The 20,034-nt window shown below is 36.3% G+C and overlaps 1 protein-coding gene across 1 annotated transcript; it reads left to right on the forward strand.

The window, feature by feature from the left end:
* The first annotated feature begins 5,130 nt into the window (after nt 1–5,130).
* Nucleotides 5,131–19,716, forward strand: LOC143547952 (protein ANTI-SILENCING 1). The gene is made up of 12 exons (XM_077039243.1): nt 5,131–5,811; nt 14,380–14,554; nt 14,649–15,152; nt 15,345–15,763; nt 16,494–16,520; nt 16,630–16,722; nt 16,865–16,943; nt 17,024–17,111; nt 17,217–17,319; nt 19,055–19,171; nt 19,249–19,372; nt 19,488–19,716. Exons 1-11 carry the CDS (start codon nt 5,467–5,469, stop codon nt 19,303–19,305), a joined length of 2,007 nt encoding a protein of 668 aa, XP_076895358.1. The 5' UTR covers nt 5,131–5,466; the 3' UTR covers nt 19,306–19,372; nt 19,488–19,716.
* The last annotated feature ends 318 nt before the right edge of the window (nt 19,717–20,034 follow it).

The following is a 20,034-nucleotide window of genomic DNA, read 5'->3' on the forward strand; positions in this document are numbered from 1 at the left end:
GTGTCGAAAGTTGAAAAAAGAGTAAAAATCAGGTCCTGAGGAAGAGTCACGAGTAAAATGGCTTTAAAATGTAAAAACGAAGAAAGGAAGGTGTTTCGCTCCGCTCAGCCATGAGAAGCGAAACAGGTATTTCGCTTCGCTCATCCATGAGAAGCGAAACAGGTATTTCGTTTCGCTCAGCCATGAGAAGCGAAACAGGTATTTCGCTTCGCTCAGCCGTGAGAAGCGAAAACGTTATGCGAAGCGAAATTCTATGTGAAATTCCTCCCATGCGAAATTGTTTAAGTTGTTATTAAAATGTGACCCGATTCATTTTCTGATGCGTTTTTGTTAAAGGACCTATTAACGAAAATAAAATTTTTCGGAGCTGACCTGGCAGCTCAACCCCAGCCAGGGGCTCTGCCCCTTGGACCCTGCTAGGGGCTGCCGCCCCTAGACCCCGCTACCAGGGGCGCTGCCCCCGGACCCCCGTTAGTTGAAAGTTTCATTAACTTAGATGTAGGAAGTAGTAGTAATGGATAATTGACACGCATAATGTATTGTACAGTTAGTCGTGCACAACTAAGGAAGGGCATTACCATTAATGGCGAGAGAAACGACTCCAGGTGAGTTCTAGCCCCATTTCCTTGTTATGTTTTCGGGGCTGTGTGCATATTCCTATGTGGCAGTTAAAATGCTTATCTTAAATGATGGGTATATGATGCGTGCATGATCGTGCATTGAATGTTATTACTATATGATGGTTATGTGAATGAATGTGTATGTAAATATTATATACATAAGATAAGTAAAGTATGCGCTTATGATAGGGACCAGACCCTCATAATATATGAGATGATAGGGATCAGACCCTTATAATATCTGAGATGATAGGGATCAGACCCTCATAATATCTGAGATGATAGGGACCAGACCCTTATAATATCTGAGATGTTAGGGAACAGACCCTTATAATATCTGAGATATTTAAGATAGAATAGCTTATGGTATACCATAGGGTTTTATGAAAGAAAGTATGTAAGTACGTATGCATGTATATAAAGTATGTGTGAAAGAAGTAATAGCAAAGTAAGGTATGAATACGGATCTTCGGACGCGTATGAGTAAGGATAGGAATGTATTGTATGTTAATTGATTAACTAGAACTCACTCAGCATAACTGACTTTTAGTATGCACGCAGGCAAATAGGTTAAGGCAACTGGCTTGAGGAGGGACACATGGCACGAGCTAAAGAGACTGGCATCTATGAAAAAGTGTCATGACTATTTTATGTTATGTTATGGAAAGACATCTTGTATGTTAAGACAAAGATGAATGTTTGTAATGTGATGTTGAAGTTTTAAATTCTTCCGCGAAAGTTTAAATTGACTCTGATTTTAGAACTGTGTTTATGAGTAAATCCAACACCAAAGTAGGGTTACCGGGAACGGGGCCTTACATGTTTGTCTAGAAATGGTTGTAACTTAAATTCTTGGTAGTGTATCACTTGGTTATAATCTTTTAGTATTGCTATTACTATTCATATCTTTGTATAATTTATATACTTTGTATACGTATAAAGCTTTTATATGATTGTCCTAACTCTACTAAAATTCTTTTGACGTTTTCTTTTCGCGCCGCAACGCGTTTTCTCGACAGGTTTGTGGATCTCCATCACCGATCATTAAAACTATAGTCCGGTCACATCTCTTATGATCGGGTAATTCTTCACACACAGAAGCGTGACTGGTTTTGTGTTGCCTCAATTATTGATAGAATTATTAATTGGGTTTTATTGGTGAAGATTTATGTGGCGATTGAGTGCTAATTGCATCGTTAATTTGATTTCTATGGTTAGGCGCATATGTGATAAGCTTCGTCACTATATCATCAATCGTCTCTGTGATTCTTTCCATTCAATAGGTTTAATCAATTCATGCTTTCATTGTTCAATTCATGATTTTTGTGTGTTATGTGTTAAGTATTGGTTAATGTGTGGTAGTATTTTTATTTAAATTCGTAAACTTTTGGTGATTTGAGATTTACATCCAGAAATATTAAAAAAAAAAACTAAAAGTAACCCGCATAATATGTGGGAATAAAACTAGTTATGTTATAAATCTATGATCATTTGTGATATTATATTATATAGGGGAAGATTAACATACAATAATCGCTTAACGTACATTACGTACGCGACATACATTCAGCTAATACGTTTAGCTTAAATGTTCAAACCCTTTAAAAGTTCAGGCAAAAACTTAAACGTTCAGCTAATACGTTTCTGCTAATACATTCTACTAATACGTTCAACTAATACGTTCAAATCTTAAATGTTCAATGTCAAAAACCCAACATCCAGAACTCAAAATTGATCGATTGAAGCTTCAAATTGATGATTAATTGAATCGATTTCAAAGATTAACCGATCAATTGGCTTCAATTTCAATTTGTTGATGGCGCCAGCGAGCGGAACGGCGCCGGCGTCGGTGATAAAGGATTATTGTATTTTATTATCCTTTATCATATTATATATTATTATTATATTTAATTGATATTATTTTTTTGTAGATTGAGAAGATTGTTGGGTAAGCCCAACTAAAACCTAAGCTCCTTTTGTTTCCTGTCCTCCCCGTAAATTCATTCCTTCATTCGTATTTCCCGTCGTTTGTTTTCTCTGAGTTTTACTTACGGTGCCCTAATTAGTATTTTCATCGCACACGATTGCCGCAGCCTACCACTCCGTCGTCTCTTCTCCCCTGTTCTCCGGTACGTTACATTCATTATACAGGTTATTGTTAATTGCTGCTTTGTTTCTCTTCGATTAATTGATGATTTAGATTGACTCGCTAGGTCAATTTGTCCAGCCAATTCTTACTTGATAATGTTCATATATTTACCAGAATGCCAAAATCTAACACTGTTACAAAGGGGGAAAACGTGATGTCTAAGTTACATATGGCATGACCTCATTAATTGATGCATATAGAACAAGTTAGGGTTTCTGCTTGCTGCACTTGATTCTCTCTTCTGCGTTGTATCATCTTGCCTTTTTTACACTCTTCTTCATGTATTTTAAACTATACTCCAGCAATTCAAGTGTTTTCTCTGTCTTTCCTATATTCGTATTAGCGTCTTATTAAGGCATGTAAACCATATCCAAAATATGTACACATCCCTATCATGTCAAATAGTTAGTTTGGGAGTTACTTATTAATCTGCATCATAGTAATATGTTATCAACCATGAGATTTAAGCATGTTTAAAACCTCTAAATAGGTTATTTTCTCCATTTACGTCTTTGCTTCTAGCTTTTCAATAGTCTAGGTGTGATGGGCGCTTGATCAAGATGGTGGTCTGTGTGCCTACAAGAGGTCTTTAGGCTTCACCTCGCGCCGCTCGAGCGTTTAGAAGTGCGCTTCTTGTGTCTTTTACTAGATGTTCATGCAACATTGTAACAAGTATAAGAGAGCGCCCGAGGATTTAAGAAGTTTGAATTTAGAATGTTGATTAGTTTTGGTTTGTAGATATAATTAAGCCTATGTATAGGTTAGCACTATGTAGTTAAGCAAGGGGCACACGTCTAGGCACTTGAGGTAAGGAAATTCAAGGTTTATTCGTCTCATAGACACGCATTGCAATGATTGTTGAATGTGTAGTCCCTTTTTGCTCTTCTTTGGGAGTTAGGATCGGTTGGTCACCAAAATCTGACCAAAAATAGAAACAAATTCGGAGATAGGGAGCAACGCAAGCTATGGTGAGTGGGTATAGTGAGGCAATTGCATGCAAAAGTTATGTAAAGGCCAATTGACATATAAGTGTATAAACTTTTAGAGAGTTCAACTGTTCAAGATAGTAGAGAAAAATTTGAGCATTTTTGTACAATGAGAGAATTTTTAACAGATAAAACTAAACAAAAACTTAAAATTATATTGTTGAGAAAAGAAAACCAAGCATGAACAGTAATTTCATTGCTTTTTAAGTTTATTATTCAACTCGAAAGCCAACATTTGGCAAAGAGAACAATCAACATTAGCCAATAAGCTAACATGACAATCTTCGAATACAAAACATGCTTATATGGTTTTTCACTTTTTAGCCTAGTTGTTTATCTGTTGTTCAGATTTTCTCATTGTATAAGCATGCTTATATTTCTTATTTTTTACCAACCAACTTTTAATTGTTGATTAGTCATTCTTTTTCGCTTTTTTTCCAATTGCTTTGCGTATTCACGTGTTGATATTTAGTGTCCAATGATGTTTTATGGTTTGACAAGAAGTTGTCAGATTTACTATAAATGTTGACATGGTGTATGAGTTGAAGTGAAATCAAATCTCGAATTGGGTTGACCAGAAATAGTCCGCAACTGCATAACCATAGTCGTCAATTGCATTCATAGTGGGTGCTATTGCGAATAGTGTGGTGATGCAACCATATGCTGCTACAAGTACTTGGCAACTTCATATCAACCATATAGTGAATTCGGACGTTGGGGCTGCAATTTATGCTGGAAACCAAGTAGAATAAGAATAGTGGCCGCGTAACCCGTGATTTAGGCTTTTGTAGGTTTAAATAAGTTTAGGTATTTTAACATTTAACCCCTTTATCTTTCACTGTTTACATTTACTCCCCTTATCATTGTAAAATTGCTTTGTGTATTTTAACATTTAACCTCCTTTATCTTCACTAGCTTACATTTGGTCTTTAAACTTATATATTTATACATAAATAAATAGTATAAAATTAACATTATAGTTTATATACAAGTATAAAAATTATAAATAGCTACTTTTTATTTTTTAATTTTTATACTACTTTATTGCTAAACATGAAATAGCGGGTGCTATTTCGTCGCTATCGCTAGCATATAGGTAGCTTGCCGCTATTAATGATCGCTACTACAACTATACGCATAACGAAGATCATATTTGGTTTGGAATTTTTGGAAGTTCGTATATTTGGGATTTATTTAGGCTTGATACTTTAGAGAAAGTTTTCAATCAATTTACCGTATAAGAAATACTGTGTATTAAACAAATTTTGTATATAATAAATTTTTTGTAGCAATAAGAAAGTTTTTCAATAAACTAAATAACAAAACGTCATCTTTTGCATATGATTATATTTCAAATGATGAAATCTTAAAGCTTCGACTAATTTGTTCTTTTCATAATCGATTCAAACATATGAGCTCGTTTTTATTTGGACTATATTGGTTAATCGCTAACCAAATTACATGTATTGCTAAATGTGGTTAGGTTTAGGTTTCACTTTTCTGTCGAATCACATTTGAGGTTATCTTCACTCTCAAGGTTTTGAGTGTACCTGACCAGCAAATGGTTACAGAGGGACATCAAGTTGGTCAAAAAGATCCCAACTACAGATATTTTTTTGTTCTTGCTCAATAGCCTCAATTATATCATGTGTTTTTCAGGTTTAGTATTGCTTGCATCTACTATCAAGTTTGTGGACGTTTGGTGTTTTGTATGGAAAAAGTTAATGAAGATGATAGCCTCGACTTTAAGTGGCTTAAAAAGAGAGGTGTTGGTGCCAAAAATAAGGGGATTCAATTTTATGAATCTTTCATATATGATGGAGTGGAGTACATGCTATATGATTGTGTGTACATGTACAAGGAAGGTTTACAAGAGCCTTATATTGGCAAGCTAATAAAAATCTGGGAGCATTTGGGCAAGGCAAAGAAAGTTAAAATCCAATGGTTTTTTCGTCCCAAGGAGATTTTAAACTGGCTTGGTGAGACCAAGACTCTCGAGAATGAAGTTTTCTTTGCATCTGGTGAAGGTTGTGGCCTAGCGAATATCAATCCATTGGTAATTAATTTTCTATAATATAACTTCTCCTAAGTTCTTTTTGTGGTGATATATGCAAGGTTAAAGCTATTAAGACAAGTATAATAGCTTAGGGGCTGCTTGGTAGCCTCTTAATAATTCCATTAAGAGGCTAACTCTGAATCGGTCAAAGGTAGAGCGTGTTTGGTTGCACCTCCTAATGGTTCGTGGAGCCTCTTAATGGTTAAGCTTCAGAGACATGCTGAATGATTTAGAGGCTACGTCTTAATCAGTCAGAAGACCTCTTATTGATTCAGCACAAGATTGCCAAACAGCCCCTTAGACTTCAAATGCTCAACTTTTTGTAAAGAGTCCTTATCTAATTCTTGCAAGTTCTAAAGCATACTACTTCCGGATGATAGTAATGCCTTCATTTACGAATTGAATATACTATGAAATTATCATAGTTAGTGGACGACGATAATTGTACTTGTTTACGTAGAGAAAGGCATAAGGCGTCTCGAGTTGTAAAAAGGGTTCCCTTGTCGCCTTGACACAAATGGGCTTTCAGGCACATGACGAAAAAAGATCGCATGCTCAATAAAAGAAAAGTTTACCTATAATATACACGCATAGAACATTAGTAATTTAATACTATTCTACCAACATAATATAAGACATGATATAATTTTCTTTTAAAACAAAATTTTACAGATAAGGTTTTTTTGTGTCGTTGCTGCTCTGATGATCTGATCCCAAAATGTGGCTATAAAAGGGAACCATGCCAAAACTTAGGTAGTCGAAGGCATGCTCAGCCTGGGCCTAGGCGTAAGACGCCTAATAGGTGAGGGCTTGAGATTAGCAAGTTGCATAGCATAAACATACCATCATAATCTTGTCGGAATCCCACTAGAAGCTTACCATATCACCTTGATGCCCACAAGACGTTTTGCGTGTACCGTGTCTGAGCGTAGGTGTACTGGATGGCATTCAACTTCATACATCAAAACTAGGAAGCATAAGCTAGTTCAAGTCTTGGATGGCATTCAACTTCATACATCAAAACTAGGAAGCATAAGCTAGTTCAAGTCTTGGAGGCCGGCTAAGCCACTCGTCTTGTTTGGCTAGCTAAGCTTGTTTTAGGTTTGTTTTAGTTGGTTTAAATCTCGTCATTTTGCGACCAAAGCCTTGTGTCTGGATCAAGGCGCTTGCCACTTGCATTTTCCAAGTTCTTTGCCTTGCATGTGTTTTAAGGCGCATAGGCCGACTTTGCCTTAGACAAAATAGGAACGTGTACTTTGAAGTTGAAGATGAAAAATATTTGAAAGTCACATACTTCCAATAATTCGAAATATGAATGATGTTAGTGCACTTAAGCTATACTTTACATGATTTACAAGCTTACATCTCGTCTTTTGTGATCCACTAAACTTCGCTTGCTTTTTCTCATACGACGCTTTAGAATAGGTAGGCTTAGGCTTATAACTTGTTTAGAATACTCTTTTATTTTACAGTATAAAGTGTTCTTATCCTTATCAAGTTACTTAATACTCTTGAACCAAAAAGGAAATTTAGAATTTAAGAGGCTAGGTCAACATTGGTGGAACAATTTTTTATAATGGAGAGGATCACATAGGTAGGTTGAAGAGGTTTAATCAATGCGATAGCATGGCCCCGACGAGGAAGAATGTAGGAATTGGTAATAAAAGTGAAGGGCTACATTGGTGTGGTGAGTTTAGTGGATAGTACTTGGTTTTAAATTGCGTGATATGCTTCGATGCGTTTAGCCCAAAAATCCGATGCGCGGATATTTTGCACATTTTTGTTGAAAATCCAACACATACGTGAACATTTTGCACATTTTTTGTTGAAAATTCTTACTTTTCTTTTCCTCTTCTAAATCATGTTGTTGAAGCGCAATTTAAAACCAAGGATGGTATAGACTAGGATGTTAAATTTGAGACAGTGGTAATCAAGGCAAAACACAACAAACAAAGAAGAGTGAATGTAACGTTTGAGAAGAACAAATTGTGCTCAAAATACTTAGAGCTTTTCTGGATAAATATTAAACTGAAACTACAGATACATAAATAGGGAAAAACAAAAACATGGACTAACCCAACGTGCACAATACTTTGGCCTAAAGAAAAGGAATAAAAAAGGAGGCTGTCTACATCTTACCCTCCTCAGACCCTACCATAGCTTTGCTATTGGTGGGATATACTGAGTACGATGATGATGATGATGACTAACCTATTAACCCACTACCATGTGACTTATTCATCCTACTTTACTGGAAAATAAAATACATAAAACTAAATACGAAATCAACTTTATGCCCATGCAAACATGCACTTCAACTTGGTCACGTGGAAATGTCTGTTTCAACACCCCCTCTCATTTCCAGCTTGCATTAGCCCCATGACTTTACTAAACTCATATAACTTTGGACTTAACCCTTTTGTGAACACGTCTGCAATCTGCTTAGTTGTGTTAACCTGCTGCATCTTGATCTCACCCTTCAGCACCTTCTCTCGAATATAGTGGTAATGAACCTCTATGTGTTTAGTTCAAGCATGGAAGACCGGGTTTTCAGCAAGCCTAATGGCTGACACGTTATCGCACCCTAGCTGTACGGCATAATCCACTGTTTGATTTAGTTCTTTCAGCAACCGAACTAACCAGGTACACTCTTGAGCCGCCGTCGCCGCCGCCCTATATTCAGCCTCCGTGGTAGACAACGACACGGTGGGTTGGCGTTTGCTACACCATGAAATAGAGCTTGACCAATACATAAACAAGTAACCGGTTGTTGACCTTCTCACATTAAGATCACCTGCATAATCCGCATCACAATACCCGGTTAATTTAGGCCCCGTCTCCTTTTTGAATGTTAGCCCATCATTCACTGTACCCTTAATATACTTTAGTATCCTTCTCACAGCTACAAGGTGTGGTTTTCTAGGATTTTGCATGTTTCTACTCATCACACCAACCACAAACGAGATGTCCGGTCGGGTTAACGTGAGGTAGATTAAACTTCCCACAAGTTTCCTGTACACCGAAGGATCTGCTAACTCTTTCCCTTCATCAGCCCGTATCTTAACATTGGGATCTATTGGTGTCGCTGCTGGCTTGCAATCAACCATTTCAAACCTGTACAACAGTTCACTAGCATACTTGGTTTGATGCAGAATTATGCTATCACTTTCATACTTTAGCTCTAACCCTAAGAAATGATTCAAACGACCAAGATCCTTCATGTTGAACCGAACACTTAGATTTGCCTTAAGCTGTTCGATCTCCTCTTCGACATCTTCGGTTATAATCAAGTCATCAACGTAAACGAGGATAACTACAACCTTCTCATCAACCTGCTTGACAAATAGACTTGCATCCGAATTAGTTAACTTAAAACCATTCTGCTCAAGAAACTCACCGATTTTACCAAACCAAGCCCTTGGTGATTGCTTTAGACCATAAATAGCTTTCTTTAATTTGCACACGTATTCCGGATGATCCTTGCTTTCAAAACCCAATGGTTGAGTCATATAAATGACGTGATCAAGATCCCCGTATAATAATGCATTGCTCACGTCCATCTGCCACAATCGCCACCTCTTACTCATTGCAACTGCTAGTAATACTCGGATAGTAGTTAATTTTGCCACGGGGCTGAACGTATCTTCATAATCCAAGCCGTATTGTTGAGAAAAACCCCGCGCAACTAACCGAGCCTTAAATCTTTCTACCGACCCGTCCGTTCGTCTCTTCAACTTGTAAACCCATTTGCACGAAACCGGATATACATTAGCTGGTCGTGGTACTAATTCCCACGTTTGATTCTTTAGAAGAGCCGACATCTCTTCTTTCATAGCCAAATACCAATATGCCTTTCTATGAGCTTCTTCAAACGTTTCAGGCTCAAGTAACCTGTCTTCAACAATTGCAACATTAGCATTTACTTATAGAGGGTTAGGTTTTCTTACTCGTTGAGATCTTCTTGGAACTGGTTCTTGTTGGCTGTTTTGTTCAGCATTCGGAGCTTCAGTTTGCTGATTATTTTCATTATCTTGACCGGTTCTCGTATATTCAGTAACATCAAAGCTCAACCGAACCTTTGACAATTCGAGGTCTTCTTTGAGTTGATTGGAATCAGAAAGCACTTCTCTACTGGTCGACCACCACGAGGAATTTTCATCAAAAATTATGTTTCTTGACACATATTTTCCCGGTGTTGGGCTCACAACTCCGCCACCCCTTTCTTTCAGCATCATAACCCACAAATATATACCGAACAACCCGTTTCTCCATTTTGTGGCGTAAATGGCTCGGTATGAAAACATAGCAAACACTCCCAAACACTTTGAAATAACTAACATTGGGTTTTATTCCCGTTAATTGTTCAAAAGGCGAGATGTAATTCATACCTTGAGATGGTACACGGTTGATGATGTAGGCTGTTGTTCGCATAGCCTCCGCCCAAAATCTTCCCGGCACATTTTTACCGTGTAACAAGCTTCTTGATACTTCACCCAACCTATTTTTACGCTCGGATACTCCGTTTTGTTAAGGAGTATTTGAGCACGTCAATTGTCGCCGGATTCTCTTCTCTTTCAGATAGCTACTAAAATCAGTGGCAAGGTATTCACCCCCGTTATCAGACCTCAAACAACGAACTGTCTTACCTGTTAAAATCTCAGCATCGGCTTCAAACTCCTTAAATTTTGCAAACACCTCCGACTTCTCCTTCAAGAAATAAACCCAAACATATCGAGAAAAATCATCAATAAAAGTCACCATGTATCTCATACCTTGAATTGATGGCTGTTTTACATATCCGAACACATCGGAGTGCACCAATTCGAGTACTTCTTTCGTTTGAAAATTTGACTTCTTTGAGAACTCTTGTTCCTTTGCTTTACCAAATTGACAACCTGGGCACACGATTTCTTTGTTAACTGGCACTTTAGGCAGCCCATTTACTAACCCCTTATCAATTATTAAGCCTAATTTATCATAACCCACATGCTCCAATCTCTGGTGCCACATATCGATATTGCTATTTCCTTTTGCTTGTTCAACATATGCCGACTCAGCAGTCAACACATATACTGTATCATTCTTGCGACCTTGTAGGATCGGTATTGAGGAGGTTTCGAATTCCTTGTAAATCTTCACATCCTTGGGCCCAAACACCACATAATGATCAGATTCTGTGAGTTGAGGAACAGAAAGCAGGTTCTTCATCCCTGCTACATGATACACATTATCTAACGTTAGCCCTTGTCTTCGATCTCCTACCAAAAACGACACGTCGCTTATGTGATCGATTGAGTGCTTGGAGTTATCTGCTAGAACGACAACCCGGCTGCTACCGTTTTTGCTCGGATTGGTCAATTTTCCTTTGTCTCCGGTCATATGATTCGAACAACCCGAGTCAACGATCCAATCATCTAAACGATTGTCTCGTCGTTCGGTGGAGGCTGTGAATGCAAACACTTCTTCTGTTTGAGCGACATACGCCTCAGCGTCCCAGCCTTCTTCATCTTGTGCTGTAGCTGCATTACCTTCCTCAACCGGTTCGGTGTCGCAAGTCTTTGCCATGTGGCCACGCATTCCACATTTATAGCATTTAAAGAGGAACTTCTTAAACGATCGTGGGTTCCGATAATTGCTATTTTCCTTCTTTTCAGAATCCCGATTCTTTCTATCATATTGATTCTGAAATCTGTTCCGGTCATGTGACCGGCTTGTACCTTGGCCTTGACTGGAGCGAAACCGCCCCTTTCCTTAACCCACATACAAGGCTTCGGCCTCAGTTTTTGATGACGACCCAGTAGACAAACTACCCATTTGTTTGGCTAGAGGTTCTTGGCTAGCCAACAGATTCTCGAACTCACCGAGTGACGGTTGCGTTGGCCAACCTTGAACCGCAGCCACAAAGCTTCTAAACTCCGCCTTCAACCCATGAATGATGATGCGTTTCATCCGCGGCTCACCAATTTTTGCTTCCGGGTCAAGTTCTCCGATTTCTCTACACAGAGACTTCACCTTGTGAAAGTATTGAGAAACTGTCATTTCCTTTTGATTCACACTCAACAATTCATTTTCCAAAAGTTGGAGTTTGGCATCATTCTTTTTCGAGAACATAGCAGCCAAAGAATCCCATGCTTCTTTTGGAGTTTTGAAATCGCTTATGTGATCCAACAACTCATCTTCCACCGTGGTTTTTAGAACGAACATGGCCTTACCCGCCTTGATTTTCCGCTTTCTCATACTCCCGTTGGTGTCTTCATTTGCTGGTTGTACTGCATCTCCGTTTACAACTTCCCAAAGATCTTGGCCTTGCAAGTACGAACTGATGCATGTTGACCAAGAGTTGTAATTCTGGTGGTTATTGAGTTTCTTTACACCACCGACTACTTGAAGATCTGCCATTGAGAACCTCGCTCTGATACCACTTGTTAAATTTGAGACAGTGGTAATCAAGGCAAAACACAACAAACAAAGAAGAGTGAATGTAACGTTTGAGAAGAACAAATTGTGCTCAAATACTTGGAGCTTTTCTGGATAAATATTAAACTGAAACTACAGATACATTAATAGGGAAAAACAAAAACGTGGACTAACCCAACGTGCACAATACTTTGGCCTAAAGAAATAGGAAACCACTAACCTATTAACCCACTACCATGTGACTTATTCATCCTACTTTACTGGAAAATAAAATACATAAAAATAAAGAAGAGTGAATGTAACGTTTGAGAAGAACAAATTGTGCTCAAATACTTAAGCTTTTCTGGATAAATATTAAACTGAAACTACAGATACATAAATAGGGAAAAACAAAAACGTGGACTAACCCAACGTGCACAATACTTTGGCCTAAAGAAAAGAAATAAAAATAGGAAACCACTAACCTATTAACCCACTACCATGTGACTTATTCATCCTACTTTACTGGAAAATAAAATACATAAAAATAAATACGAAATCAACTTTATGCCCATGCAAACATGCACTTCAACTTGGTCACGTGGAAATGTCTGTTTCAACATAGGATGCTTGATTGGCAACTTTCAATTATGAGCAACTATAAAGTTGTAGGATGATATACATGCACACGAGGTCTAAGAATACAAAGCACATAACAAAGACTAGTGAAGGGATTCACCAATGGTCGTGAGGGATGAGCTTTGTTGGCTTGCTATTTTTGTGGAGTAAATGACAGTGGATTGGGATTTGCAAGGGTGAAGAAATGGATACGTAAAATAGTGTTTATGTTTTGGTTGTGGCTCTTCTAAATGACATCTCATCTTGGGTTTACGAGTAATAGGTTGAATGGTTGGTTGAGATGCTTAATAACAGGGGATGTGTACAAAAGGAGATTAATGTGAATGAGAAATATAATGGGAGACACAATTAGGGCAAAGTTGGAATAACATTGGTGACACGTAATGGCCAAGAAGAGAGCTAAAAGATCTTGGATTTTAAAAGTGAGATTGCACATTTGTGGCTAAGGAGAGAGCTATCATGCAACACAATTTTTTATTTTTTTTTTTTTGAAGAGAGAGGATAGTTTGGATAGTGTAAGCATAACATTCTTTTGCTTTATTAAAGAACTATTGGGAATAATTCTTTTATCAACACGAGGGTAGGTTAAATATGTAGTTTTTCACCTCGGTGAACGACCATTGATATTATATGTAGGGTTTTTGCATTCGTTGTAGGTTAAGTGAGAATATCCAAAATGATGAGTGTTTTGATGTGGTTGAAATTTACCTCTAACCGTTGACATAAGTGAAGTTGGTATGAGACGGTTGCATACCGAAAACGAGTGAAATATAAACCAAATATCGTATTGGTTTTGTCGGTTCGGTATTAGTATCATTGAAAATATCGAAACCGAAAACATGAAAAGCAAGTACCGGTACCGATGGTGTTTGGTTTGGTATGGTGTCGGTACTCGGCTAGAAGAAATACTCATCCCCAATTTGATGCAAGTTGGAGAACAAATAATGTCTATGCCACTTTCGAGTTATTTTTTAATGACATTGAAAACGTGCATACTTGATTGAAATCTCTTTAAAGTTTAAACCAATGGACTTGTGATTATACTGGGGATCCGTAAATTAGGATCTTATCTTTCGGGGACACTTTATGAGTTTGCTTAAACGGGCCTCACTTAAGGTTTTTTTTTGGGGGGTGATGGGTAATGGTTGAGGGTGAGGTTGTTGTAGAAGTTACTAGATTATGATTTGGACATTTAGTATCGACGCAAAGTAGAAACTAAGAGGTGTGTTTATCTTTATTAGGGAGAGGAGTCGTATACAGCAACCATATATGGCTCCACGCTACAACTTTGTTGGTGTGTTGGATTGCGGCAATTGCTAATGATATCACAACGTATATGGAATTGTTAGCGTGCATTTGATTTTTGCAATCTGTTTTATTAAATTGTTTTATAAAATACTCCAATCATCAACTTAACAGCACTAATGACATGTTATCTATTAACCATGTTGCAATATAATCATTGTGTTTCTGAGGCATCATTAACTAGACAATTGTTTTAAGTTTTGCTAATATCTGCCATTACTTGATCAGGAAGCAATCGCTGGTAAATGCAATGTGGTGTGTGTATCAAATGACATCAGAAATCCCCAACCATCAGATGAGGAAGTTAAAGCTGCTGACTTCATATTTCATCGTTTGTTCAATGTTGAAAGCTGTACCATATTGGAGAATATGGATAATACTGATAAAGTTGGTGGGCTTGAAAGTAATTTCTTTCATCAAAACTTTTACTTTTCAAGCTAGATCTAATTCTCCTTATATTTCATAATTTATATCTTTTTTTTTTAATTTTGCTACAGTTAAATACATTTTTAACAGAAAAGAAGGTAAAGAAGGTGAGAGCTCTGACACAAAGGAAGACGCCTTAAACACCATTATTTCAGGTGAAACACAAAAGATATTAACAAAAGTCGTACCTAGCACGCTTAAGGAAGATGCAAAAAAAGACCCTCAAAGCAATGAGGAAGATGCAAAAAAAGACCCTCAAAGCAATGATATGGAATCTGATCAATCGCATGATCAACCCTTTAAGAAAATCAAATCCAATGATAAATGTGTTGAATCTGGAACTGCTTCAGGCTCTGAGAAATTGACGGGTTTGCCCTCCAAGGTTGATGTGGATAAGATGAAAGTGAGTATACCACCTGTTGAAAAAGTGAATAATAATAAGAATAAGAGAAACAAGTCTCCTACAGGTTCTGATAAATCACATGATCAACCCAAAAAGAAACTTAAGTCTAATGATAAAAAACCACCCGAGGTAAAACCCGTTTCACAACAAGACAACAAGGTACCTTCTGATAATAATGTGAAAGTGAGCATACCACCTGTTGAAAAAGTGGATAATACTAATAATAATACTAATAATAATAATAATAATAATAATAATAATAATAATAATAATAATAATAAGACTCCTACAGGTTCTGATAAATCACATGATCAACCCTCAAAGAAAATTAAGTCTAATGATAAAACACCACCCGAGGTAAAACCTGTTTCAAAACAAGACAACAAGGTGCATGCTGATGCTAATAATCTGAAAGCTTCCGGAACATCTGAAACAACCGAAAATCAAAAGAATGGTAAGATGTCAGGAAAAGTGACAGATGATTCAGAAGGGAAAACTGTAAAAAGAACAAAGGATGATGGTACTTTTAAGGTACCAGATAATCATAAAACATGGGTTTATATGAACGAGAAAGAAGTGGTTGCAAATTCTGCATTATCCAAAGGAAAATCAGATTCTATTGGGAATAGTAATAATAATAATATGGAAGCTAAAGAGGAGCAATCTGCTGAGAAGAAAAACAAGGTTTCTGTGAACAAGCCATTAAAGGCGGCTGCTTTGCCAACGGATAAAGAGAAGAAAAACATGTACCAGGAATTTGTTATCACTCGAAAACCGAATGCTGTAAGTTAATTATCCGTTTATAGAGAAGTTGACACGAGTTTACATAGGACATTAGGACAGGCAGCTAGATCAAGGGATGTGCATGGTTTGGCTGAAACTGAATAATTTTTTATTATATTCGGTAAATATATAGATACAAATGTCCATTTTAGTTGGTCGAGCATGTCAAAATATATAAATTAAATATGTGTTCAAACGCAAAAGATGTATTTTCTTAATCTGTTATAATTCTTTCTTGTTAATGTTTTATGAATAATGGAATATGCAGTGATTTAAAGCCAAAATAAACAAAATACTGTGGTATTTACTTTCAAATGTCCTATACTTCTAATCTTTTTTCTTAATTCCGATGGGATTTATTGTTTTAAATGTGTATTTTCAATTTTGAATAATGGCGCATTTAATTTGATTAATTATTTATTTCTATGCTAATTAACTTTTAGGTTGTTTCTTACCATCAATAATTAGGTTTATATTTTTGAATGCAAACTGGTTGCATGTTCTTATGTCAAAACTAGAAGAAAATATTAGCTTGGGCTGCCAATCCAACCCGACAACCAGATTTAGGTTATGTATCTGTTTCTTAACATAAATAATTAGTTTCTTTTTTTGGTAACTATGGGAACCTAACATTCATGGGCCCTATCAGTACTCTGCTGCATCTGTTTTTATTTTGTTGAAGTCTTGTTTTGGTTACTACTGACATATAAGTTCTCTAAAATTCTTTCAGGAAACAAGCAATTGGTTTAAGCAACTTGTAAGCGTTCTTCTTCTCTAAAGTTTTTTTTTTTTTTCCTTAAGTTTTCTTCATCTTCTTATTAACAAAATCCCTTTTAAAAGATAATTTGTTATTTTTTTCCATCTAGCCTTGGGAAGATAGGCTGAAGGATGCATATGATAAAGGAACAGCTGTCCTGCTCCACAATTTGAAGCCAGATTATACTTCAGAAGATGTCGAGGTAACTAAAATATTCATTTTCTATTAGTTATGTAACTAATCCATGCCATAATGTTACATAAAAAATATACTTACAAGAAGAACAAGTAGTAGTTTTTTTACCAAAGCTATTTCTGGTTTTACTCTTATGACCTTAATTTCAGGATATAATTTGGCACGCATTTAAGGAAAATTGTGAAGCAAAGATTCTACCACGCACTGCAATATCTAGCCCACATTATGGTATATTTGTTTTATTATTATTATTACTGTTAGGTCTACTTTTTTTGTGTGTGTATTATTATAAAATTTAAATTTTGCAGATCAAGCTCTGATTTTACTTAAAACAAAGGAAGCAGCACAAAAGATCCTTACAGAATTGGATGAAGGTTGCTTGTTATCAGATGAAAGGTAAATATTTATGTACATTCTAATGGGCCCATACTCCCATACATGTCAAGTGATTTCATTGTGTGCAATTGATTTATTTTCGATCACACTTTATTTTTTCCACAGGCCTCTTGTTGGGACCCCTTGCCCTTCACTATCAACCAAAAAGAATCCTATTTTTTTCGGCCACCTTGCGGTTAACAAGGCTAGATTTCAAATTCAGCGCGAGGTATATGCGTGTACATATTATGGTATATTGTATTATATATAAATATGTGTGTGTGTGTGTGTGTATAGTAGGGGTGTGCATGGGGCGGTTTTGGGCCAAACCTATAACCATAACCGATATGTCGGTTAATGGATAACCATAACCATAACCGATCCGTTATGGCTGTTTTGGTTAATCGATTTTGATAGTTATAGCGAGTCGATTGTGGGTCGGCTAACCATAACCAAGACAATGTAATTGAGCCTAAAAGTTTGGTACCTAATATTGAAAAACACGACATGACATAATCCAACAAAATATATATTCAGTAGCATTAATACCAAATATTCAAAAAAATGACTTTATATAATCCATCAATGAAATTCAAGTTAATTCGATTAATAATATTGAACCGAAAACATAAAAATGGTACAACCTGACAATATGTTTGGTGAAAGTTAATCCCAAACATGTTATTGGTTAAATAAATGGGTCGGTTCGGTTATGACGAGTTTGGAATTATCTTTTTACCAAAACCGACCTGTATTTGGCGGTTTTTAAAAATTCATTAAACCGACTCATTGGTTATGTCGGTTAGCGGTTAAAATCAGTTTGATTATGACGGTTCTGGTTCGGTTAACGGTTATGGCGGTTAAGTTGCTCACCCCTAGTGTATAGGATTGGGATCATGTGAGAACCATTTTGAAATTGAGAACTTTGAGAACCATTTTGGACCACAAAAAAAACTCTTTTTAAGAAAAATAAAAAAATCATAAAACAAAATAAACGCGAAAATAAAAAAATCAAAAGTTTTTATCTGTCATCCCGATTTCATAAAAAAAATATCGGTTTAGCAAAATTATGCATGTATGTATAATACGTATCTTTTAATTTTATACATGCTATTCTTTATACACACATGTACAATTAAGATAAATGATAATGTACATGTGTTCATTATGTAAATCGAGATTAAATAAAAATATACATTTTTGTATAAGTAGGTTTTTTTTTTTAATAAAACTGGGTTGAAAATAAAATTTTTAGTTTTTTTATAATTTTTAAGGGGTTTTTTTGTGGCCCAAAATGATTCTCAAAGTTCTCAATTTCAAAAAGTTATAATAGGATCCTCACCCTATATATATATATATAGGGGTGCGCATTTAATACATAACAGAGCTAAGTAGAGAACTGTATAAATACTTGTATGAAATATCGATCACAGATAGTAGGAGAGAGAAAGTTACTTAAGCATTGTGGTTAGAGGTGTAAACAAGCCAACCCGCTCGTGAACTACTTGAGGTCGGCTCGTTAAAAGCTTGAATCAAGCCCAACTTAAATGAGCTTGGGCCCGGGCCTAATAATGAGCTTGTTAATAAACGAGTCTGAGCTAGCTGCGAGCCTATAATTTTTTAATATATTAAATGTATATTTGTATAATAAATAATTATATATAAATAAAAAAAACACAATTAAATAATATATATCATGTTAGGTATAAAAAATATAACTATAAATAATTAAAATTAAAAATGTATATAAACCGAGCTAAGCCCGAGCTTGAAATAGTTGCTCATGAGCTGAGCTCGGGCTTTAGAAGTAGAGCTCAAAGCTAGCCAAGCTTGAGCTCCAGTAAGTTAAAGCAGTCGAGCTAGAGCTCAGCTTGTTTACACTCTTAATCACAGTTAAATTCTGACTCTCTACGTGTATATGCACATATATATCGTTGACTCATGATGTGTTATTCAATTTGTAGGATGAAGCTGTATCCACATCGCATTTTTCACAGCCGAATACTATTGAGTATGACATGGCAATGGAGTGGTGTGCACAACAATTAAGGTCCAAGAAATGGTGGGCAAAACTTCATAAGGTTAGAAGCTACATGTATTTATTATTTACACACCAATGATGCTATTTGGTGTCATTAACTCTTAATTCTTATTGTAGCAACATGGAATTGAGTTGAAAAAACTTGAGAAGGAACTCAAACAAAAACAGCCATAAAGATTCGTGGACTTGCTGCAGTAAGAAACATGTTTTGTTGATAGATTTCACCCATGTTGCAATCTAGGTATGCCCTGAGATTACATTCATTCTTATTTTCTAATATATTCATTTCATTGTTTTCAAAATATTGCAGCAATCATACATGACATTTGGAACTTATGACAATTGTTTGGTTGCAGAAATTGTAGAGAACTGCCTTGATGGAGCCTAACGCATGATCGATGCGCGGTAATGATAGCTGGTGGTTTTGTGTTCAATGAATGTTTCTAGATTTGTTTTGGTGAACTAATGTTTCTCTAGCTTCTATTTTTACCCATGTCACACCTGTTAGGAACATGATCTATAATATTAATGGGTCAAGAGAAGAATCGAATCGGGTGGTTTCAAACCATAATGTTTTAATTTTTGCGGGGTTAAAATTCATTGGTTTTGCTTGTTTTTCCCCATGACAATATGAATTTATGGAAAAAAAAAAGGGGTACGGATTTGTTTTGGTTAACTGACATGAAGACAATGATTTTTTCGTACGGGTTTGTTTAGTTAGGGGCTGTTTGACAATTACTGAATCATTAAGTACTGAACCATAAAGAGGTCTGAATAATTAAGAGAATCTGAGCCAGTAAGTGCTGAATCAGTAAGTGTTGTTTGGTTAGATCTCTGAATGACAGTGCAGAATGACTATTTTACCCTTTAAACTATTCCATGCTGAATAAAGTATATCTCTTT

The sequence above is a fragment of the Bidens hawaiensis genome, unplaced genomic scaffold (genome assembly GCF_021521415.1).
Source record: "Bidens hawaiensis isolate Kalapana, Puna unplaced genomic scaffold, B.hawaiensis_p1.1 tig00000905_1, whole genome shotgun sequence".
In the NCBI taxonomy this organism is placed as follows: domain Eukaryota; kingdom Viridiplantae; phylum Streptophyta; class Magnoliopsida; order Asterales; family Asteraceae; genus Bidens; species Bidens hawaiensis.